Below are 25,753 nucleotides of genomic sequence, written 5' to 3' on the forward strand. Positions count from 1 at the left end.
ATGTTAATAGAGTCAAACTATTAAAATGAAAGGAAAGTATTTTCCTTATCAAAAGGTTTCATTTAAAAACGGATACTAAATATTAAAGACAATAAATTTCCGTTTTTCAGTGTGTTACTATCCTCTGCCCACAGAAATTAAAACTAAAACGTTGCAACATTTTCGCGCGATGTTTTACCTTCACTCCCGGATAGCGATGTCGGGGGCCTAAAGGACCTGGTCTGGGGACGGGTCGGAGGTCCCGTCAATTATTGAGGAGCAGGTTGGCGACTGCAAAAGGTGTGCTTTTAATTGTCCTCGTCGTCATCGTCCGTGGCCGTTCTTGTTGTTGCCGATATATATTTAGCACAAACGCCCACGACCCCAGCGAGATACTCGTGGCACAAATTGCTCTGCTGGCTGGTGTCGGCGTTGATGTTGCCGTTTGTTTGACTGCTTGTTTTGTAATAATTTAGAAACTTTCGCTGAATATGTGCTTTTGCTTTTGTGGCATGTCTGTGCAGGGGGTGTATTCGGGTGAAAGTGTGGGTGGGAATGCATGTGCAGCGAACAGTGGGTAGAAAAAGTCAACGGTTTCATTAATGTCGGAATGGTAAACTGAAAAGCTAAAACGATAAATGAAAAAATGTTATAAATCCTTCCGTATATTTTAGTTTAATAAAAAAATATATCATTGATGCAATCATATGTATTAATTAAAATAAAATAATATAACTCCCAAACTTATTTCAATAAAAGGCTTAGAGCTTAAATTTTCTAGATGATTTTAACAGATCAAATCCTTTACCTTTCTATATATTTATTCAATGAAAATTATCAGGCTTTAATTCTATCTCCTACTGTATTCGATTTTTAAAGGTTTCTTACCTCCCTCAAAACGATTATTCTATTCAAAGATATTTTAATCACACTTAGAACATTCCCCACTCCAACTATTTCCCTCATCAAACTAATTTCAACTCATTCCAACTAACAAATCTACTGACGTGTTCTTAGACATTTTCCTTTGCCAAACTTTTGGCACCCACTGTCTCCCACATACCAATACACACACTCACCCACAACGTCTGTCTCTGTTGCTTTCTCTCTCCACTTTCCACTCTCCCATTTCCACCCCCACTTCACCCGTCAGCCGCTTAATTCAAAGCCTTTTCCTTTTGCCTTTGAGATTTGAGTGTTTCGCTTAATGAAGAAGACAAATAATCGCGCAATTAAAGCCTTTTAGCTTTAAGCGCGAGTAAATAATTGCTGTGAGTGCAGAAACGAACACACGCACACGCTCACAGATACTAAATACACAGCCAGGGCCACGGACACAGATACGGTTACGCACACAGAGGCAGCGGGCTTCCTGAGCGCTGCACTAACAAATGGTAAATGTATTCAAACAACAAATCTTAATGGCACGCTACAATGAATAGTAAACGAGCACAAGGAGCGAAGCAAATGCGAGGTGGGAAGATAGCAATGAATACCTGCGAATTTGCACTTCAAAATAATACCAAGCTTATTTTAAAAATAGCATTTTAGATGACCAAGACATAATTATTATTTTTATTAACTAAAGGTTTTTATTAGATTATTGTCAATTGTTGTTCTTGCCTCTTTGATAATAGGGTTTTTTATTTTTATTAATACACATATGAAGTCGTTTTTCACAAGATTTATTTTATTTCTAAATGCTAAACAATTTGAGATTAATATAAAATTAAATGTAATTGAGAACATTGCTCTTGGTAAGCACACATATACCATTATAAGAGCTTTGTTTATATTTTGCAAAAAATGTTATCCTCAGTGTATAGAAGCCTAGAAGAGATCCCCGTTCCGCTCCTCCCCGTGCATGTTGACTTGACTTGGCTTCCGTGCAAAATTCTTAATTGCACCTGGTGTACGGCGCTTTCCGCTGACTGGAATATCTGGATAGCTGGCTGTATAGCTGGCTGGCTCTTGATGGGTTAGATTAACTGCCTGACAAGTAAACCCACTTGCACACCCATAGCCATACCGACACTCGCGTATATGTAGGGCGCAGACTTTGTTGCTGTTTCCGGCTGACTGTCAGTTGGACGAACCAGTCCGTCAGTCAGAGATTCAGTGCCTTCTGCTGGTGTAATTTTTTCACGGCTTATCCGGATTCACTACCCCTTGCTCCATACCCGCAGCCATTGTTAACCACCCTCAAACCGCTCAAGTGCCCTCCACCCACGTGCTCAGCACTCGTAATTATTTTTCCTATTGTTCGAATTAAATGCTCAGGGATTTATATGGCTCTGTTCAAGATTTGTGCCAAACACACACAAAATGTTATTAATTGTGGCTGGGGAAATGCGGGCGAAAGGCCAATGAAAGATAGTTTTTCTTTCCTCTTTCACCACTTTCCTTTCTTGGCGGTTTCTCCTTACCTTTTTTTTGCATTGACATTTGGCATAATTATTGCTTTCGGAAATTGCATTGCTTGGGGGGAAATTGATTTTACAACCAAAAATACCACTTATCACTTTATGCTAAGGCCTCAATTTTGTATAAGAGGTTGCAAAAATAAATAAATAAACTAATATATTATCAGGTCAGGGCGCAATCACTTATTATTTGATTGGTGTGAAAAAGAAGGAATATTTGGATTTGATCTGGATCTTTGCATCTTTGTTTTCAGAATTCAGCAAGCGGTTTAAATTTACATTTTTCCTTATATATTTTAAATAAGCTTTGAATTACTATGAGTTTAACAAGGTACCTATACATTAAAATTGGTTTGAACTCAGTTAAATGGTCTTCTTAAGTGTTTGGTTTAATTTTAAGAACCCAAATCAAAGTTCGGAAATAACTTAGAGGATCTTAGCTGCGCCTTTGGCCCAGCTGGACATAATTTTTGGGAAGAAGATGGCCACGACTCGTCCTTTGTTACCGCAAATTTAAATTTATTTGTTGCTCCTGAAATTGATAACATAACTTTCTTCAGGTTTCCGCATCGTTAGCTCGCTATGCAGCGGAAAGTTTTATATTTCAACAATTTTACAATATTCTCACACAGCCACCAGCGTACTTGGGCACTTCTTGAGGCGTTTGCCGTTCCTTTTCTCTTCACTTTTCCCGCCTCTCCATTTCTATCTGGCGCGAAAATTGTTCCGAAAATTGTCATTGGTTCTAGTGGTGGTGATGCTGGTGCTTTTGCTTCTGGTTTTGTGGTTGCTCCAGCGTCAAGTCATAAATTACAGAGCGAGTCATTGGAAAAGCAGAAGAGCGGTAGGAAAATGCCCAAAGGGATGGGGGAATTTTTAGCTACTTTCTTGGCTACTTGTGGAAAATTGTTGAATTTATGCATGCATTACTTGATTTGTTGTTCCTAGATGCTGGCGACGTAATTTATTTGTTTGCCCCCGACTCTGCTTCAAGGACCAAACCACCTCCCACATCCACCATCCCCGAAAGTATGCAGCACTTAAGCTAAAGTCATATAAATGTTTATTAAAGCTAACAAATGTGTTGGACCCTCCTTGAATCCCTCACATGCACATACGCAAAAGTTTAGTGAAAGCACTTGTACACTCAATTTGAAAATATGACAGTGTTGTCTCTTTAGATATTCAATGCTTTTAACCCCAAGTGCCAGTCTAACAAAGGGAGAGCCGAACAATGGTGGCTTTCGCCTGATTCGCTGGCTGCTTAGCCAGAAGCTAGTGCCTGCTGTCCATAAGGAGCAGCGAAAAAAAGGTACAAGGTTAGCACTTTTCCCCCTTATCAACTGGCAAATGAAGGACATTTTCGGAGGGGGCCATCTCGTAAAAACCACACGGCGACATCTGACTCGGGTTTCCATATGTGCGTGAATATAAACACGTCACTAAACTATAGAACTCCACCCCTCAAATCTTCGATCCACCCCCAAAAAACCTCCAATATGTCCATTTCAATTGAACGAAAGCGAAAAGGAGAACAGAAATGCGGGGGAAGAGATTCATATTGAGCCTTGTATACCCTTAAAATTACTTTGATTTTTTAGTGATCAATATATTACAAAAATATTCAACATCCAAATATTACAAAAATATCCAACATCTGTTACATATTTTGATAATTTAAATTAAATATGTATATTTAACACATAAAACAAGAACAGTTTTAAACATTAAGTTACAATTTTTTTTATTTTTTTATTTTTTTTGTCAACCGAAAATGGTTCTGCAAATTACTTTCATTAGTATTTAGTAAATTAAATAAAATATTTTCAACAAATTATTTTAATTCAGTTACTTTAATTAAATGCGGAACTCAAACCAATGTAAAGGTTAACTAGCTTAAATCTTGTTTTGTAAGTTATTTCAAAATAAAAATTTTTTAAGTAATATAAAATTTAAGTAGAACTCCTTTGAAATAGGGTATGGATGAAATTGAAATGAAATGCCAAAGATCGAGGCATCCCTTTTCATTTCACTGCCACTAATTCGCACACCATCGCATAACTGAACATGTGCTTTCGCGTCTGTATATGGTCCTGTTTGTGCACTTGTATGTGTGTGCATAAACATGAAGTAAACAGGATAATAGCAATAAAATATAAGCGCCAGTCGCGAGCTGGTTTTCGGTGGCTCTGTCCTAGCATAAGTTTGAATGCTTTTGGCCTCAGCTATTTTTATGGCTCGCTGGCGGTTTTCACCGCCCCCAAACCATTTTCCCCACTAAGGAATCCCCCTTCCCCCTATATTTTCCTCCTTTGCCCCTCTTAACTGCTGTTTGTTTATTTTCCCTTTCGGTTTTGTTGTATACGGCAGGCAGCTTGTTTTCTTTCGCCATAATTTGATGTTCCGACTCCTTTTCGACAAGCCACTGTGACGTAATATGGGAAATATGTTTACAGTCCGCTTTGCCGTTTTTTTTCGGTGGTGGAAAGTGAATGGAAAAGCCGGGTAGTTAGCCAGCTTTGGTTATGAAAATTTATTAAAAATCTATGCCTGGTGGAAGTTTTCCCTTATTGGTTTCTCGCTATTGACATTTGCTTTATGGGTCAATGATTTGAGCTTCATTTCGCGATTGTTTTTTTTTGTCAATTCTTTTGTATAGGAAATTGAAGTAGGGAGATTCGAGATAAAATTGTTGTCTTTTCATGAGATTCATAAATATTTAATTACGGCAGAATCATCAAGTACGAAGAAATATTAAAAAACTGCAAGAACGTAATATTAAATAGATTAAAATTTTGCTGAACTTTCGTTACAGAATATGTTTAAAGCTTTTCCGTATTTTATAATAAAATATAAATAATATAAAACAATTTATATATACAAAAAACAGCAAGTGTTTGGAAAATTCTATTATAGCCTGAAAAAACTTCATTTTTTCTGAAATAAATCAAACTTTAATGCCATTGGTTAACAATTGAAATCTATAAAATTTATATGAATTTTTTAATTTAATTAAAAAAGCGCAAACAAAAGTCTTGCGCACAAAAAAAGTGGCATTTAATTGATCAAAAATAAATAGTCTTAAATGTGTACGACCATGGCTTGTTAGCACAAACAATAACATGCCGGCTCATTTAGCACAAACTATAATTAATTGCCAATTAATTTAACTGTCCTTGCTGTTGTTGGCTGCCAGCCGGTGCAAAACCATGTCCTTGCTGAATGCCTTTGCTATAATTTATGTTATTAAGCTTATATGAGAATTTATAATCAATAATGAATATTTAATCAAAATACGAATTGAAAAAAAAATTTAACAAAAACGGAGCTATACGTTTTATAATGGAAGTGAAAGCTGATGCTTAATTTGTATGTTTAAACATAGGAAATTGAATTAATGTTACTCTAAATAGCATAAGTGCTCATTTTGAAGAGTTTAATTCTAAGCTCGACTTTATGAGTTTGACTTAAGCAAATGGATATCCTTTTTTAACTATATACAAAAATATATTTAAGCTTCAGCAAATGATTGAAAGCTAGATACCTACTTTCAATAAAGTTAATTAGGTAAAAAATTTTAAATATGCATTCAAATTTCAGGAAAACTGGTATTTGCAATGCCATATATTTTAAAATGCAATCCATACAAAAAAACGGCACCTTTGTTTAATTAAATAAACAAAAATATATATAGATATTTTTTCATATTTTTAATATGATAGTATATTTTTGTCAATAAATATTCAGAGACCAATTTGGGTCATGTAAATGCTAACAAAGGGCGCATGAATTATGCTCCGCAGTCAGAACCATAAAAAATAAGTCATGGGGAGAGACTCCATCTCCAGCTGCAATATTTACTTTGGCTACATTTGCAAATGGAGCATTACGAAAATAAACAAATTTTCATAAATGACAAGTACAAAGGGAGCGGAGCACAAAAGGATGTCCCATGCATACAAACATACGTGTGTCCTGCGAATGTGGGTCTGAGGAGTGGGGTTCTACGGAAAAATTTCAATTTGAACGACGTGGCAGGGCAATCGGGAGAATGGAAAAGCCATTGAGTCGGGAAAAAAGGGGGAAAGGGTACTGCAATTGGGCCATGTAAATTGTCACAGCAGCCAGGACCTGAAGAAAAAGCATCCAGCAGCCAGCAGGAGCAGGGAAATCCTTGATAGTCGATATTATTTTTCTTACGGCGCTCCATTTGTTCCTTGCCGGCCGTTTGTCAAGTTTGGCTCGAATCGATTTCCACTTTATTGCCAAATAATGTTTTTGCCATAGATTGTGTCATGTTATTTATAGGGCCGCACAAAAGGTATGAATCGCACGTCACAAATGGTTTATTGGCTAACCATTTTTTATGCAATTCTATAATCAGACCCGCGATAAATCCACCATCCTTCCCACTGAGTTTTAAGCCTTTCGCCGTGACTTATCACACGACTTTGACTAATAGCCCTTGTAGCTTGAGACCTTTTCCTTTCGGCCATTCGCCTCGCAAACACCTGGGTCAAACTAATTAAGCCTCTCGGAAGGCGCCGTCCCTCCCCCATTTGTGTGCCAAACAATGGGCTTAGAAACATAAATCAATCAGGCGAAACAGTAACAACAACCAGGGCCAACTTGACGAGTTCCATGGGCGACCCTCAAAACAATCCAATGGACAATGATTAATCGCATTACGGGCAGCGAGTTGCGAGATGCGCAATGCCAAATGTGCTATTAAATACCCTAAGTGAAATTTGGACATGTAAGAATGTAAGAAAATTAAAGGTAGGTTCCTTTGGTTTCTGATTTAATTGGGATGAGTTTGTAGGTAGGCATGATCGCAGTTTAGCAATTGAAGTCAGTATCCGGCAAAAACACAATTTGTTCATTTTCATTTTGTTACTAGATTAGGCCCTTTTTAGTCACTTTTTTATTAAATGGTTTCACTTCAATAAGCTTCCATTTTATATTTTGGGAATTTAAAAATTACAATCTAAGTAAGCCTTTAAATTTTGTTCAAAGCTGTCAAAACAAAAAATAAAAGACTTTAGTTTGTGGCTGACTTTCTCAAAGGAAACACATCCAGTAAAATCTAAGCGAATTAAAATAATAATCAAGCAAAGGTATTTTATTTCAAAGTCTCTATTGTAAATTTAAGTAATTATTAATACGGTGTGCTTTATTTGTGAACCATAGTCATGGATCGAGATGTCTTTGAAGATATTGATAAAAGATCGGCTCAAGAGAAAAGGAAAAATCAGTTCAACCTGAAGTTGCTCAGATATTTTTATGAAATTATGAGCAAAAAATACGGTAAGCCTATGTCCTAACGTAGTTAAATTATATTACCATTAACTCAGTGTTTTGTTTGTGAACCATAGCTATGGATCGATATGTATTTAGGGATTTCGAAAGATTATCGAAAGACGAGCAAAAGGAGCGGTTAAGCCGAGCAAAAGTGGAGCTCAAGAGATTTTATAATATAATCCAGGATGATTTTGAGGGAAAAAGCAATTCGGATAAGGAACTAGTGGACATGATGAGCGGTATGGGATTGACCCAAGTTTCAGGATCAGTGTTCCTGACGGAAGTTCTAAACTCAATCCCGTAATTACATTCTTAAAAAAAAACCCTTTCGGTTCAATACCCGTCGAGTTACAAATATAAAACAAAATCTTGCCAAATATTTAATTGTCTAATTAGTAAAAAAATTTTATTAAATAAATAGCTAGAGATTTTGTGAATATCCTGAATACCAGAAAGCATCATTATATTCATCTGAAAATATCATTAAAAACATTCAACAATTAAAAAAACACATTTCCTTATGAAGAGCATTGGTTATTTGAAAGGAAAATGTTAATTTTCCAATCTTACCCCTTTCACCCACTGACCCTTGCAAATGTCATTCCGCTTTTTTGGCGCAGTCACGCTAATTAGCCCCAGACAAGGACAAGCCATCAGGCGACCACGCCCACGCCATTTCATCCCAGTTTATTCGGAAGTCCTGCCAGACAAAACGAGACGAAGCCAAGCCAAGTCAAACCAAAGCAAAGCTCGTCCTGCCTGCCACGCCCATCGTAAACATTTTAAAAATAAATTTTACGAATTGTAAATAGCCTTAGTGCGCATAATTTTGTGGATTATGCTCACGCCCCATGCGGCTGCCCCTCGAAAAGTCCGCAACGCCCAGAACTTGTTTACTCCTTTCGAGCCATGATAAATGCCTTGACATAAATCTCAGACAGAAGGGGGCAGGCAGCAGGGGCGGAACTCAACTTGGCTGGCTGGCAAAAGTTAATCAACATTTCATTAATTAATTTCTTTAAAGATGTCGTTGGGTGGCGAGTTGATGCCGGCCAAGAGAAAAATGGTCCGACCGCCAGACGATTTCGACTGAGCCGGGGTAAATTATGCAAATTGGTTAAAAGCTTTTCCGGTTTTGAATTAGCAGCCTCATCAGCGACTGGATATTCCTGCGTCACTCATTATGCTGCACCATTCAAAAAAGCACTGAGTTATTTTCGTCATTTAAGATTGGTTCGCGTCTTATCAACAAGCAAGTTGTGCAGTGAATGGAAATGGGAAAATAAACGAAATTCGGCAAGCCGAAGATTATGCATCCCTAAATATTCTTTAAAACATCTAAATTTTGTATTATATGCGTATATGTTTAAATGATTTTTAGCTTAATTAATCGATCGTTCCTATGGAAGCTATATGATATCGTAGATGCCATAGAAACGAACGAATAATTTAGCTGAAATCATATAAATCGAAGTTTAGAAGTTTTAAAGAATATTTAAATTTGCAACAACTGCAAGGGTAAATGAACTTCCGCTTGCCGAAGTTTACTTACTTTCTTGTTTTTAATAATTTTTCAATATATTTAAAAGTAGCTTTTACATGTTAATACTTTTTTCTTGTAACTTTTAATAGATTTAATTCCAATCATGATGATAGATAGATTCTTATCTAAAGTAACCCCAAAACTTTGTCTACAAGATTAATGCTCATTTGATAAATACAAGGTTTCTTAACCTGCCCGTTTTCTCTGCGGCATTAGTGCAGTGGGAGATTTCATTTAATTTCATTAGAGAACGTGATTAGAGACAACACGACGCAAAGGCCTAGAGGCAAGTGCAGACAGGACATTCAAAGTGCATTTAATTAAGCGGCATGGAGGGCTCAAGGGGGTGGGAGGTGACTTTGGGGGAGGACAAGAAATGAATCAAAACAATTGTAAATACTGCAACACAAAAGCAATTAGTGACACACAAAGCGGAAGTGCAAAAAGTGAAGCTGTTGAAAATAACTCGGCAAAAACACAAAAGAGCAACCGAAAAAAAGACAACAAGATGGCGAGTGGAGCAGGGGGTGGGCTTAGGGGCCAGGGGCTAGGGGAAAAATGGCCACTGCAGAAGGCGCCAAAATAAACAAAGCGCATTGCTAGTTAGGCCAGACTTGATGAAAGGCCCGAAAACCGGGGGGAAATCGGGCGGAGGCCGAAACTGGATGCGCAACTGAAAAGTGGCCAATGTAAATCTAATTAAAAGCAAAACAAAAGCCACTCTCAACATGCCACTCAAATTATAATGCATATAGCGTGGGTCTCTGGCGGAGATAGTTGGGAGAAACGGAGAAATGGAGAAAGAGAGATGTGCACAGAGAAATAGAGATGGAGAAAAGCGCCAGAGTGTGAGAGATGTCAAGTGGAAAGCCTCTGAGCCTCCTCCTCTTTGTTAACCGAAATGAATCGTGGTTACATGTTGATTTTAAATAAGATGTATAAAGTCGAAACACATATTTGTTTACAAATTACAAAGGATAAAACCTCCATCAAATGTTCTAATGAGCCAAACCTATTTATATATTTAAGAACTTTTTGCCTTTGGTTTATAAAAATCTAAGTGAGTTTGACAAAATTATTTTTTTATAATTATATTTTTTTTTATATATATTCAAAATTAAGAAAGTTACCTCAAATTGCTCATTAAAATTCTTGAAACCGCAACTACATTTTTCTCAAATGCGGATTTTCACAAAGCGGTGAGGATTTTAAAACCGATTTTGTAAGTATAGCATATGTTGATATAGTTATTTGAAATAGTTTTTTTGTGGCACTTTATTTATTTGTGGCATACATTTAGATCTTAGTCGTCTCTAACATTTTATTGGAAATTTATTTGTATGACTACCATATTTTTGTATGGGCCGCAAGCCACTGTGCAATCACTGTGCAGCCGTGCACTCGCCCGCCGAGTTCACACAATGAACCAGCGACAAATGCCAACACGGAAATGCATAGAATTTCACCGAGTCGTGTGGGTAGGGTGTAATTTCGAGGGGCTGATGGCAGGGCTTTGGCCGAGGCCTAGAGATGTGTCCGACGATGACCGGATAAGGGGGCTGGGGCAGGGGCTGAGGCTCAGAACTTGGCACTGGAAGCCAACGTTGTCGCATCGTTTGCCAAAATCCGCATTAAATTTATGCACTTTTGTTGTTACGGGCAAACGTAGCCGGAATGTCCGTATGGATGCGGGCAGTGGTACGGGTGTACGGGTGTGCTTTTCCGTAAGTTCTGCAGCAAGTCCGTGCCAAGATGGCAAAGGGGAGGCGGTGGGTCGGATGATGATTGCATTGACGATGATGCTGGCAGCACTGCTGCTGGCCGCTCATCCGGCTCAGGTTTCTGGCACGGATCTGGCTTTTCGGGCCGGATCCGCGGCCAAGAACCGAATCAGAGTCGAGCGGGGAAAAACAATCCCACACTCAAGCAGAGCACATCCGCCGCTGCCCATTTTGGCTGTGATTTTGCAATTAAATAGATTTCAACTTCTCCAACTCCGCCCGAATTGCTTCCTTCCTTCGCCGGCGACTTTCGAGTTCAATGACAAACTCTTGGGCCCATCTGCAATGGGCCGCAGACAACTATATTTCTATACAGGGGCCGCTCCATTTCGTTTGCAGTTCATTTGGCGTGCATTGAAGACGTTGCCATTACGGTGGCAATTTATTTGTAAACAAAATACTATAAATATTCATACGGCAATAATAGTTTTGCACTCCCATTTCCTTTGATCATTTTTATAAATTTATTTACCCTTTAATGCGACTTTTGAGATTTGGCAAAAGAAAATTGAGATTGCATTTGTTTTTGGCGATAACTCACTGATGGAAAAACATCCAAGGTTTTGCAATAAAATTTGATTTGCACTCTATTCGGCTTGAAAATTTAAATTAATGCTCGAATAATTTTCTTAACTTTTTGCGTCTGTGATTTTGGGTCTGACAAACACTTTTATAGGTTAAATACTGACTTCGACCCAAAGTCAATTTCAGCTAGTCCCAAAATAGTTGTATACAGAGTCCCATGAATAAAAGCTTGTTGGGGGTGTCAAAGGGGGATATTTCAATTGCTTGTGCGTGCCATGATTGGTTTGGTCCCGATCAGAAGCAATACAATTGACAGCGGGATATGTTGGTAATTTAAGATTCATTTGGACATAAAAGACACAAGCGAGGGGAAAGTCTCCTAGCCAAACTGAATTCATATATCATTTCTAAAATACACTTAAAAAATTATAAGTACGAACTTTGTTTTTAAGCCACATACCTATACCTACTTTTTAACAACTCGAAATAAAATACTTATTTTTGTTTGCTCTGTTTTGTGCCTCAAACAAAGTTTGAATTTATTTTTCAATACCCAACAGAAAACAAACTTTTTTTTAAATAATACCATTAGCAATAAGTAATAATTATACATGAAAAAAAAAATTAAAAATATAATTAAGTTTTCCTTTTTTTGTTGTTCAATATGATTTACCATGATTTTTGTTCGTCAACGTGTCAAAATAAAATATAGAAACTTAATAACTTATTTTTCAAAAATTACCCAGAGTATTTTAAGTGTCGATAGAGTGTTTTTTTGCCCATCCTTTGAAAATTTAGTCGGCTGTCTGCTTATGTCGCCATAGATTCGCAGTTTGTCAGTGTCGCGATGAGATGCGAAGTGCGAGGGGATCTTTTTATTATGCTGGCAGGCGTGCGGGTATTGAAACATTTGAGAGAATTTATTAGCGACACATATATGACATTTGACACATTGTGCAACTTCCTTTGCGTGTGATGGTGTGTACATATATATGTGTATGTGTTTGGCGGTGTGAGCGCCTGTGCTTGTGTCTGCGTGTAGGTGTTTGTCAGTCGCATTAGATGACGCACAGCACGTGTTAGTCGCTGTTGTTGCCATTTCCCCCATTTTCCCCTCACTTTTCCCAACAACTTCGCGACTGCTGTCAACATGGCTCACATAAATCGCAAATTATACACGCAACCACGCCCACAAGGGGTAGGAAAAGGAGGCGTGGAGGAAAAGGGAGCTTCAGGGGGCTTGGCTTTTGTGCGTTTTCTTTGTTTCGGTCGCCGGTGCAGCCGTGCATTGGAAAATGGAAAATGCATTCGGAAATTCGAACGCTCAACTTCACACATTGTCTGCGTTTTATTGCATTAGTCGATCGCTCCGAAATTGTCCATATGTGAGGGGAGTCTGGGCCTTTGTTACTCTATCGTTGTTTTGTCCTCGAAGAAACAATTAAATGGGCAAACACATTTGGCTTAAAAAATCCATTGGCTAAAGTGAATTAAAAGAGGTTTAATGTTTATTATTTAAAAGTTTTAGGTTTTATTAGATAGATAGTTTTACGTTTTTTTTTTAATTAAGTCTGATCATTTACCGCCAACCAAGATCTAACAAATCTGTAACCTTTTTGGAAATAAAAATATAACTGTACTTTCAAGCTGCTACATATATACCGTAAAAGTAATCAAAAATAGTCTCTCTTTTGATAAAAGGATTTTAAATTTTGGAAATAAGCTATCAAAAGCCAATCCCCCAATGTGTAATACCGATAGTTCCCATCTTTATTTCGTTTGTGCGTTTGGCTTTGTACGAGTAAAAAAAAAAAGATTTAGCAATGCCAGTCGAGCATAAGGCATGCCATTCTGCTATTCCACGTCACACAGTGCGTATGCGCAATATGGAATTGGCTTTATTGAAATTCGCATGGAAAAACAATTTGCCCAAGCGTCAGAACTTGGCTTACACAGCTCAGAGCCATAAAAAAAGAAGACAAAACTGCGACGAGAGGTTGACTGCAAAAGTGAGTACTTGAAATGCGTTGCAGCAGCGATTTGCTATCAATTTTAATATCACATAAAACTAAGGGCAATCCCGAAAGGCAACGCGAGAGTAAAACAACAAGATGGATACAAGGGGATAGGGGGGTGTATTCAACTATTGAAATTTTATCAAGTGCACATAAAACTCAAAAAGCCATGATGATGTAGCCGGGGTCGCGTTGGCGGGCTAGTACAGAAGGGGGCGGAGGGAAATACAGGGGCGGGCGTGGCGCAACTATTGTAAAACATTGACAATTTCCGTCACATCTCTGGGGGTAGTGCAAAATGGCAAATCAATAAAAACAAATTGAACTCGAATTCAATAAAAAGCCAGACACTCAAAGAGAACGGCTCCCAAATACCTCTTAGCACAGGAAATTGACAAAGACTTTACAATATCCATCTCAGCTCTTTTCTCAGGAATAAATTTATTTAAATGGCTTGAAGCACACACTTACAAAAGTTTTAAAACATTAACTTAAAAAAAAACAAGTGTGAGTTCAATCTTTCCTAACCATATTCTACTTGTTATCTTGTTTTTACCTGTTAGTTTAATATTGTAAATTAGTTTTATTATTCTAAAGTTCGCTTGTTTCGCTTAGGATTTGCTTACCTTTTCGTTTATTTCATCAAGGATGTTATACCTTCTTAAGGTATATGAGCAGATTTAAAGGCAAAGTTTGGTCAGAACTTATATACCTTCGTAGGCGAAGTAACAGCGCTGTGATAAAGCTTGGATTGAAGGGTTGCCAATCAGCAGCAGACGAAGCTATAGTGGGGGTAAAACTTTAACAATGTTTTAAAAAGATATACTCCCGGCTAACGCCGCTGGACGTGATCCCCGCCAAGCTGGCACTCCGGCAATGGATTACGGCAATTGCAGTGGAAGTTCGTCCCCCCAAAGCCCCGCACTAAAAGGGTGATGAAGTCAAGTGCGACGCCCCCCACATTTTTCCTATCGTCTTGTTGTGAGCAGCTAATAAAAGCCAAAATCAATGCCATGTTCCACTATATATATAAATATATATATATATACACACAGAGGTTTGTGTGTGTCAAATGCGATAAAATTTGGTCAGCATAAGGTTCAAATACTTTTATAAGGTGCTGTTGAAATGTATTTGTTGATTGCCTGGGTTTGGTTTTTATTTGCTGCCATTCGTGCTTTGTACTTTGGCTTTGGCTCAGCTTTTTTTGCGGTCAACTCGTTCGTAGCCAGGAAATTGCCAAACACATGGCCAGCCCTCAGCTCACATAACTAGCCCAAAAAAAAGGTCAAGTTAAACGAAGTGTGCTTTGAAAGAAATTCAACTGAAAACAGAATTTAGATCCCTCAATATGTAACATCTGCGGAGCGGGGAAAAAATAAATAAAACTAAACCACTGCTGCTCATAAAAGAGGGCAAAAGGACGCCGGCCACATGTATATAAACCACATCAATAAAGCACAATTTTTAATATAAATAACTAAAGTTTAATTTGGTTCAGGGGCCAGCACCCACACAATTTCCCTCAAAATCCGTAATTTGGTTTTTGCATGCGGGGATTGCATGAATTGTTGATGAAATTTTTGGTCCGGTCGAAATAGCAATTATTATTCTAATTATTTCATTTGAATTCAAGCTCCGTGTTACATAAAACAAATGCAAATTTATGGCAACGTATCAAATATATTTATAATTATCTTGAATCCATTACAAAGCTACATTGTCTGTAATACTGTTCCAATATGAGAAACAAAAAGCGCGAGCATAAGCATTATTTTAATGTTTTGAATGTATAGGTAGATGCTCTCATCTTTTAAAAGAACCTTTATAATTTCATATTTATTTTAAACCATAATCTAAGCAGTGTGTCATACTTACATACATATTAAAATATAATATTAAACATTTTGCATTAAATAACCAGATATTAGTCCTTACTCTTATATTTTAGTATCAGTATTGTATTCATCAATTTAAAAATAGCTTAAATATACGTCTCATAAAAGGTAAAATCACTTAAATTAAAACAATTTATATTTAAGTGCAGGGGTACAACCTTAATATTTTATTTTCAAAATATGGTTTTAAATATAAACTATCCTATATCGAGGGGACTCAGAAATCCTTCAGGTAAATTTCGATGAAAATTTGTCTGCACAGAGTATGTATATCCCAACCTAGAATTCTTTGTTAGCCCCGATAAACAGGATGAGCTTGTAATAAAACTTGTTTAGCCTAATATGATTACGAACTACCAACATCAGCGGAACTTGTGATTTATGCCCATAGTTTGTACGGCTGTTTAAGGCAACTTCTCTATCTCCATCCCGACTTCACCTACATATTCGAACTGATTTAATGGAACACACCCTCTCAAAAAAATGCTGAGGAAAATGTCTTTTAAGTTTCATCTCCTCGTGATTTCTCCACTTTTTTGGCTCAGCCTTGCAGACACATAAATAAAGTTGTCACACGCATACGCAGAGAGATAAAAAGCCAAAAACTTGCTTAGCTTTTTGCGAATCTATGTGTGTGTGTGTCTGGCTGTCTCTGTCTCATTCCTTGGGATTTCCCCCTCTCTCTCAGCCACTAACTCCTCCTCATTAAGTGCAGAAAAACGCCTTTTCACTGTCATTGATGTCATTCACGTGCTGCTGTCGGACTAAAAAAAAATGGAAAAAAATATGGAAATGTCGTATGTATGAAAGAGATGGGTAGTCTGCGGGAAAAAAAGACGCATACATGAGGGGTAAAGAGAGAAAGTCGCGACAGACATTCGAGTTTCTCGCTCATTAACCGCGCGCGTTGCTGACACGCTTGAGTTATTTTCAATTAAATGTCGATGAAAAACTCGCGAGACTCCCACACACACTTGATACATACACATACACACACTGACACACACACAAGGACACTTATCGAGGACATGGCATGCGCATATGTGTGTGTGTGTTTGCGAATGTGCATAAATTAAAACTCAACATCGTACGCGCCATGTCCTCGATGGCGGCACTCATAACGCACCCACTCCAAAAGCCAACCCAATGAAAATTTCCACCACCTCCCCTATAGAAATGCACACCCACCTCTTTTGAGAACAAATGCCGCATAGCAATGTTGAAAAGGCAAACTAATTAAACACAATTAAAAGTCGCATTGACCAGAAACCAATCAAAATTAAAGGTGTTTAACTGATGCCAATTAAAACTAAAGTTCCATAAAAATCTGTTAAAAACTCCCCAAAAAAAATAATAATAATGAAAAGAATTCAAAAACGTAATTTAAGAAATTTAGAAGAAAATATAAATTTGTTTTTTGTTTGCTTAAAAGTCAACTAATATCTGGTTAAAATTGATAACAATAATTTAATTTTGTGTTATAACAATAACATAATTTGTCACTATATTAAAACAAAAAAACACCAACGAAAAACCACTGACAGTTTAGGTACTTATTTTGCGCTGACAACACAGCAATTTTTTAATTATTTTCATAACTAGCTTTTGTTTAGCGTAGTTTAGTCTTAGGACTTTTCCCTAACTAGCAGCCAATTATAAAATAAACGCCACAACCCTCGAATGTGATTTAAAAAAAAGAATAAAGTGTGGTAGGGAATAAAAATCATCATAAAGTGTGTCTACCTTTTGCATGCGCGTAATTTGTTTGTAAATTTCATGTAATTTATGCAACGCACACGTAGAAATGTGTATGTGGGTGTTGGACAAACCCCATGGGGTTTTTGTTGGCATGTAAGCCAATTAAATGTCCGTCGACGTGTTTTGTTTGTTTTACGTATTTTGATTTTTCTCATGTAATGTTAAAGTTCATTTTGTTTTGCATTTCACGTGGGGCGCGTCTTTATATAATTTGTTTGGCACAAAAGAAAATATACTAAAAATAGAACTCAACAACAAAATACCATGCGTTCACTTTCATACATTTTTTGTCAAGCAGGAACTTAAGCAATTCATTTTTCTACTCATATTTTAAAAATCTTTGACTATAGTTAGTTTTTAAATCGTTCAAATGTCAAATGATTTGGATAGAAAAATATATATTTAGCTTTGGTTTTTAATTGTTAGTATTTTAATTTATTACCATAGAAAGTCAAATCGATGTCGATGGTTTTCACTATCGACATTTGGTTTGGACTGACACTTCTTTTATGCCCGTAGACAATATACCCCTGTGCTTCTACGATTACCGGGTATAAAAACACGTTCAATTTAACGCTTGAGTTCGGTTTTTCGAAAATATATTTCTGGCTCTTTTCGTTTAATTTTTTTCGTTTTTTTTCTACGTTGATTTATGCAAAGCTTGGGCAAAGATAACGCGTTGCGGCTCAGAGCTCACGGTTTCGCTTGCTACTGTAAATGGCAGATGACTTTTTGCGGGTGTGCGGGGGTGTGAGTGGGCGGTGGTAGGGGGGTGCTGTTTGAGCGGTGCGGACTTTAAGTCCTGAGCCTGCTGTTTGTTTGACCATGTTGTTAGGCCGCTGTTTGCAGTGTTTGGCTTTTGTTTCCTCTGCCTGAGCTGTCTTGATTGCTATCAGGCCCTCTCCTTCGGGAAATACGCGTTGTGTATGCCTGTGTGTGTGCCACGAGTGTGTGCGAGTTTTAGGTACTTGTGTTACCTTGTAAACAGCACCCTCATCATCATCATCAACATCTCCGCACTCAGCTTTGTTTAACATCATGCCAGCCGTAAAGTGATCTCTGTCATTTCCGCTGAATTCGCCTTTGGACACACAAAAGTTGTAAAAGAAAATTCTCTAGTTGAGTTTATCTAAGAAAAACAAGATAAAGCTTAGTTTCTAGCCTAAAAATCCATTAAAACGTAAGACAATCGAAAGAAGTCAAATATTTTTCTCATTATCGATAAGCTTATTTAGCACAAAAATTGAATGCTTGATTAACACTGAAATTGTTTGTTAAGTAATACTGCGTTTTTTTATAATTTAAAAACTTTCTATAGATTTAGTAAAAAAATCTCATAAAGTAAATAAAATATGAATAGAATAACAAATAAACCTGGCTGCTCTTTTGCACAAGATGCAAGCAAAAATCAACGAACAGCTAGTGCCAGCAGGAAAAAATGTTATTTTTTTTTTAGGACTGCCCACTGTTTCACCTCAAAAGGGGCGGGGTGCAGCCCTTGCGTAAAGCTCGGAAAATGAATGTGTTAAGTGCACTTTGGAGAGCCGGTGGCGTGCCATGGAAAATGACCAGGATGGGGGTAATTAAAACTGCAGCAAATGAAACAATTTATGGGCATTAAATCAATGGCAGCATGTAATTATCTAGCACGCATTTAACGCAATCCAGGAAGAAACCGAAATAAAGCCCCTGAAATACGAAACACATTTTGTTATTTTAAACTGTGGGCAAGTCCCGCCCAAGGAATTAAATTCCTAAATAAAATGTAGTAGCTGAAAAATTTGTTTTTTCCCACTCCCCACACAAGCACACACGCAAAAGAGGCATAATAGAAAGTAAGGAGAAAGTAGTAAAGGAAGCATGTCGGTCGGTAGATGGCGCTGCTGGCGCTTTTGTGCACATTCTGTGTAAGTAATTTGCATACCGGATCAATCTTGAAAAATTAATGGCTTCCCAGACAGATAATGGTAGACCGCACACACACATCCACACACACACACCAGCCAAGAAGGAGCAGCCCAGCAGCGGCAGCGAAGCGTGAGGCAAATGCTGAAATATTACGTATACGCAACGTGGCCTGCGACGCCGCTCTGCGGTTTTCAGCAATATTACGTAGCGGCCACAACCAAGTCGTCGCTGTTGTCTAGGCAGCCCGTCGTCATCGTCACAGCCAAAATACGAGAGCCAAGAGATGTAAAGTGCCAGGCACTCAAAAATGTAAAACATAAATATGTCGCGTTTATTCCTTATATTTAAAATTAAACGTTAGACGTTACTACGCTATCATTGTCTATTTTTCAAAAGCTTCAAAGATATTTTAAAAATTAGTTTTTGTAATAAATGTTTAAAAATCATCTGAATTATCTTAATTCTTAAAAAATGAATTTTAATAACATAACAAATTCAACCTTGAATATATTAAAAAGACAATCGCCAAATAATTTAAGGTCATTCCTTTAAAATTACGTATATTTTTAAATAGAGGGTAACATATTTTTTGTGAGATATAAAACAGTAGACAGAGTGCCTTTACAAATACAAAAATATTCTTTGAAATTTAAAACAAAATAAATACAACAAATACATTAAAATTACTGCGACACAAAACAAAACATAAAACAAACACACGCTTCACAAGCAGGGATAATTTTTGAAATTTTCTGCATGACTTATTCTTCAAGTGTAGTAACGAGTGCCTTGTGCCTAGCTCCTTACCCTCACTTAGCCATCTCGCATTTTCCCCTTCCAACCGCCAGTGTTTCCACCTCCTATCCCAAATTTGAGGGTGCGTGTTGGGGGTACTTTGCATTCGGTGGAATTGTCGGAAATGAGGCACCCATGTGTCACAGTTGGTTCACTTCCAGTTCCTCCTACCACGAGCCATCTCCACAATCGCATTCCTTCCTTCCTTTGGCACAACACTGCGTAAATCTTAATCCTTACACGCTTGGCAACACGCTGCCATCGCGATAATAGCCACAGCAACAGCGGTGGCTTGGAACAACAAAATTAAGCGATACCTAACCAAGAACAACTTAATTTTACATGCAATTTTGAGTGAATGATAAGCAAAATGCTTTATGAAAATTAACCATATAAAGTAAAGCTACGCCTAAAACTCATTAACATTAATTAACACAGGGAACGTTGCATATCAAGTAGGCTTAAAAAATGTCTTATATTGTACCCCATAGGTTCGGTAAAGTAAAATTAAAGAAAATATAAAAAATCTCAGTAAGGCATGCTATATAATTCCTAATTTATATTATTCACCTTTTTATAAATTAAGAAGGTAAAAAGTAAACATAATTAAATATTTCTTTATTATTAATCAGCAATTACTGAACTCTAATAATTTGACATTTAATTTGAAGTAAGACTTTTTGTACATATATTATATATTCCATTGTAGAACAGTTGAATAGAACACAAAATGCGCGATTTTTCTAAATCAAAATTAGTTTCCAACAGAAACAGCAAACCGAAATCTTTTCAGGTTCTCCAGCTACTTCACCTAATTTGATCAAGTAAATTCAAAGAACTTGTGCATATGCAACTTTGATTTCCGAATTTCCAAATTTCTCGGCCGCCCGGGAGCAACTGACTCTGCCACCTAGTTTTGGGATAGTTTAAGGTAGTTTTTGCCGAACTTCGAATGGGAGATGGCCCCAATGCAACTGGAATTCTCCTTGGGTCTCAACTTTGACGTCGCTGGCTGGGCAAACTTCTGGATTGCAGAAAGCAGAGGCATCTGAAAAGTAGCACCGCCCAGCGCTCAATTAACATTGTAGCCATAAATTGTGCAACTGCCTCTGGATGCGCTGCTTGCTACCTATATTCATGCTGCATTTACGCAGATAACTCATCAGACTAAGCCAAACAGATTCATCTAAAACTCCGCTAGCCACTTTCCTTTCAGGGGCGAAACTTTGCACATAAATTCTGCGCAATTTATTCATAGAAAAAAAAGAAAGAAAGGCGGAGTGGAAAGTGGGAGAAAGTTGCAAAGGTGCTCCGAAAGTTTTTGTGCCCCAAGACGCAGACGGCGACGACGACGAAGACGAAGACGAAGACGAACAAGGACGCAAAAAAAGGGACATTTGCCAGTGGGCAGAGATTGATATAAGGCTTTTTATATTCCGACATTTCAAAGCTCATTTCACGGATAAAACTTAAATATGCTAATGTGTGGAGGCCCGGCTTTGTCTGCCGCTGCTGTGATAAGCAAAGGATGCAAGGATGCTGGCATTAAAAAGGAGCGACAACTGATGACCCAATGGACACTGGATAGGAGGGTGGAGGTTCGCTAGTAAGCCGCTTAGCCGGGGATTCGACTTAAAGCCGTGACTGGCAATTAGTAGCCACCGGTCGTAACTCGCAACTCCTTTCGCCGTAAAACAGTCCAAGGTTTTCAATTTGCAAAGCCAGCGCATAGCGAGCAGCGAAGCGAGCAACCACTTCACCTACTTCACGCTTGTTGGATTTAATTTTATTGTGGCATAACCTTTTGCTGACACAACCCCTTTCGTGGGAGGGGCTTATATAGGGGATATACTATATAGTGCCCGCATCCGCCTTTTCCCTTCCCATCCCCTTCCCCTCCCCCGCACCAAGCTGTTGCGCTTCCTTGGCTTTTTGTTGTCGCCTCCTTCTCGCCTGCAGTAAAACTTATTTTATTGCGCTCTTATCATTAATTTTATGGCAATGCGGCAACTGTGCGACATTAGCGGTAATTGGCAACAACGATTTGCAAGACAGGCAACAAAACGCCCCACCCAGAACCACCCACTACACGTAACCCAAAACCAAGTGGTATTACCCCATCTATCACGCTCCCCATTAATTGAAATTAATGCCTGAAATATGAGAAGTTATACGATATTTATGTACTTATAGCTGGGTAAAATCCCTGCAAACACAAGATGTTATTAGCTTTGACTTGCTTTTTATAGCAATATATATTTTTTTATTTTTGATTTGAGTAACCAATTCTTTTTGCATATTTTATGAGTTGTAAAGTTTCATTTAAGCCATTTAGCTATGAGCAGTGTATATTATATAAAACCAATTACACACTTTTTTTTCCTATGCCAACATTGCATGTTGGTTTTAATTGAATTGCCTGCAAATTACAGCAGCCTGACCGAATCGCACCAGCCTGCGGAAATTGCATTTCACTTGACTGGCACGGATGGAGGAGCGAGGTCAGCACGGGTCATTTGGAGTGATGCTCATTAAGGAATTTCAATAAACGGCCAACGGGCGGCATAGATCACTCAACCGGGATTCGGCCCCGATGGCAATTCCAAACTCATCTCCTCACCGATACTCCTGGTAATGCCACGGATATTGGGTCCTATTACAGCTGCAGCGTCTACACAGCGAAAACCTGGATTAACAAGTTTAAAAATTGTCACATTTTTGGTTGTTAGTCTTAAATATTGCTGTTAATATAAAATTAGTTTAAAAAAATATTGTAGCATTTTAATAACTGAGGGTAGTAAATGTTTGCAATCGTTGATTGTAAGCAGTGTAGCCTTCTACTTAATATCAAACAAATATTTCTATTTAATGTTTTAAACTATATGAATAATAATATTATGAATATATTGACTGCTGGTGGATTTTTATATATTTTTAAGGGTGTACTTGACCTTCGATAGCTTTTCAGAGAATATTTTTAATAATCAAGGTTTAATACATATTTTACCATATTCGATATATGCTTCTACTTTCGCTCAGTGTACTGCTGCAGTTGGCCAGTTGGGATGTTGACGTTGATTGGCGTGTGTGCTCGGCGCGTTGTGGTTGCGGTATTGGCGGTGTTGGCGGTGCTGGTGGTGCTGGTGGTGCTCGTGTCGGCTTCCATTCCGAATTTCGTGGCATTTTTCGTTAGTTTATGACAAATGCGTTAGACTGTCGCCCTCTTCAAGCATCACATGCCATACTGTGGAAGCCGTCCGCTTTTGTTGCTAATGACATCACGTGCTTCGGGGGGATATAACATCGCATAGATTCTGCGACGGGCTGCCTGTCATCAATGGCGTACGCACATAAACAAAATACGTCAACTGTATCCAATGGTCCACTTCTGGGATTTGGATTTGCCCCCACATTCCCATTCCAAAAATGCGAAGCTGACTCTGGTGCGCGGAATGTCTGGACATCCTGCTGTTGACAAGAGCCGTCCAAAATGTTTGCATTCCCCTCCTCCAGCTACCCGGACAGCTTCCGCCTGGCATTGGATTTTTTCATTAGTAAGTATCAGTCGCGTGTCTATATCATATAGCTCAAGTATCGGTTGGACAATATAAACAATGTTGTTAGCGAACTGTTAAAGCAGCTCAAACGACTCAAAGGAATTGACATCTTCGATGATTTCCAATTGAGTGTTTTGATTTCCCGCACGTTTGTCTGACTTTGGGGATCACTATCTCTTAAGAAGAACTTTAATGACAAGTTTTCAAGCCAATAATTTAACGGATAAATAAATAAGTAAATATTCACTTGCTCTAAGTAAATATCTCTATTTTTTCTTTCTTATCCTTTAATGAAAACATTTAGGACAAATGCCAATCAAGATTATGCCCCCTCCTAAAAGGTGATGAATGTGTTTGGGCGTTAGTTAAGAGCACTTATCGAATCTAAAGCAACCCTAACTTGATGCCTAAAAATATCCCAGCCAACTGAACTTCATTCTCAACCGTTCAGCCCACTCAATAAAGCAATTTTCTACAAGCCGCCGAGATTGCTGCCGCTGAAAGGCAGAAATCAATTTCTTTATCGGCCAGAACTAATATGTCAAATGTATAATTCGAATTGAGGCCGATGCTGGGGTTGTCGTTTTCCGTCACACAAAAGGCAACGAAAGCAAGGCAAAGCAAATCAATCCCCTGGAAAAATCTCTTTGGTCAACAAATTCTTTATCAGCTGATTGATTGGCCCGGACTTTCGAGGCTGAGAGTTATCCTAAACAGGCAACCACATTAATTTCGAGAGCTTTTTTTGAAGTGAGATTGCCTTATTCATTAGTTGCGCTTTTGGCACAAATTCATTTTTAATGACAGCCGCTTTTTACAACTCGGCAGATTTTAGAGGACTTCTTCTCCTGGTTTTTTTTCGCCTCAGGCACTTTAATGTATTTTTCATGAGTTCTGTAAAGTGAAAAACTTTCGGATGCGTGCGAATAACTCATATTCATTGATATTCTGGCGTGTCTGAGGTTTCTTCGGTTCCGCCTTTTCCAGATGTTTTTTCTGAGACGCACTCGAAGAAATAAGTGTATAATTTAGTAAAAATCAGTTTAAGTAAATTAATCAGATATGTTAATCTAAAATATGTTTTTAAATTACTAATTAAAATTAATTAAGTGATTAATATATATAAGCTAAACGTCTGAAATGAAACTCCTCTACCTTGAAACTGCAGTTGCGAAATATTTCCTGAAGATTAGAGAGGGGGAATTTCTTATTTTTTGCCGTGCATCATTCAGCTCTAGCTGGTATTATATAATTCATAGATGGCCTGGACCCAAGTCAATGACTTTGGCAATATTTCGAAGCGCGCAGATCGCGTAATTGCCATCGCAATGAGACCGCCCCACAACGTCGCCTTGTCGTGTCCTTAAAAATTACCCACCAGCAACGGGGCTCATAAATAAATTTTCGGGGCAGGCGAAAAAAATGGCCGAGCCGAAATCAAAGAAAATAAAGCAGAGAAAAACGAATTGCGAGCGTCGTTTGATATTTTATGTCCTGGGGAGGGGGGCGTGAACGATTTGTGCCCACTCACTCCCAGCCAAACGAGTACAGTGAGTTATTTATGAAAGTCCTGGCCCCGCTACGCCAATGATCGTTAATCATAATCGACGCATAATATTTCGCCAGAGAGAGCGCCGGAAATCGGAACTAATTTATGTGGAAATGAGTTAATTTCCTTTGCCTGAATTGTGTGATTTTCTAGCGATTTCATCGCTGCCATGCCAAAAGTAATTACCAAGCACTTTCCTGCACAGCTCTCGGCGGGCAGAACAGAGCAAAAATTAGGCTCAAGTTGATGTTGGCTGGCAGTTTTCAAGCTAAATTAATTATGATTTCTGTGTTCAGGTAGGTGGCTGATAAGCACACGCCAGACTTCTTTTGGGTCATGATTAAAGTTGAAGGATGAGCTGGGCTTTTTCCGGCAAAACATATTGGTAGCTGACATCAGCCACGGAAAGATTATCTCATCTGGCTACAAAAATAACAGAATATTTAATTGACGTAATCCGCTTAAAATTTTGGTCTATATTTACTGTGTATATACTGCATTGGTTTTTCATAAAAAACGCTTACACTTTGCTTGAATAAATGCATGAGACTACCGTGTTAACAGGGAAACCAGAAATTTCAATAATGCAGTTGCGGATTACAGAAATATTAAGAATTTAAGAATAAACTTTTTGAAAAAAAAAATCAAAAAAAATAGAAGAATAAGAAAAAAACACCAAATTTACACTAAAAATAAATTTGAAAAAGAAAAGCAACCCACA

At 38.0% G+C, this 25,753-nt stretch overlaps 1 protein-coding gene across 1 annotated transcript; it reads left to right on the top strand.

Annotated features, from left to right (window-relative positions):
• Positions 1 to 7,432: 7,432 nt before the first annotated feature.
• Positions 7,433 to 8,149, top strand: LOC108141767. The gene is made up of 3 exons (XM_017265266.2): positions 7,433 to 7,519; positions 7,593 to 7,709; positions 7,778 to 8,149. Exons 2-3 carry the CDS (start codon positions 7,595 to 7,597, stop codon positions 8,005 to 8,007), a joined length of 345 nt encoding a protein of 114 aa, XP_017120755.1. The 5' UTR covers positions 7,433 to 7,519; positions 7,593 to 7,594; the 3' UTR covers positions 8,008 to 8,149.
• Positions 8,150 to 25,753: the final 17,604 nt, after the last annotated feature.

The sequence above is a fragment of the Drosophila elegans genome, unplaced genomic scaffold, assembly GCF_018152505.1.
Source record: "Drosophila elegans isolate 14027-0461.03 unplaced genomic scaffold, ASM1815250v1 contig_814, whole genome shotgun sequence".
NCBI classification, from domain to species: domain Eukaryota; kingdom Metazoa; phylum Arthropoda; class Insecta; order Diptera; family Drosophilidae; genus Drosophila; species Drosophila elegans.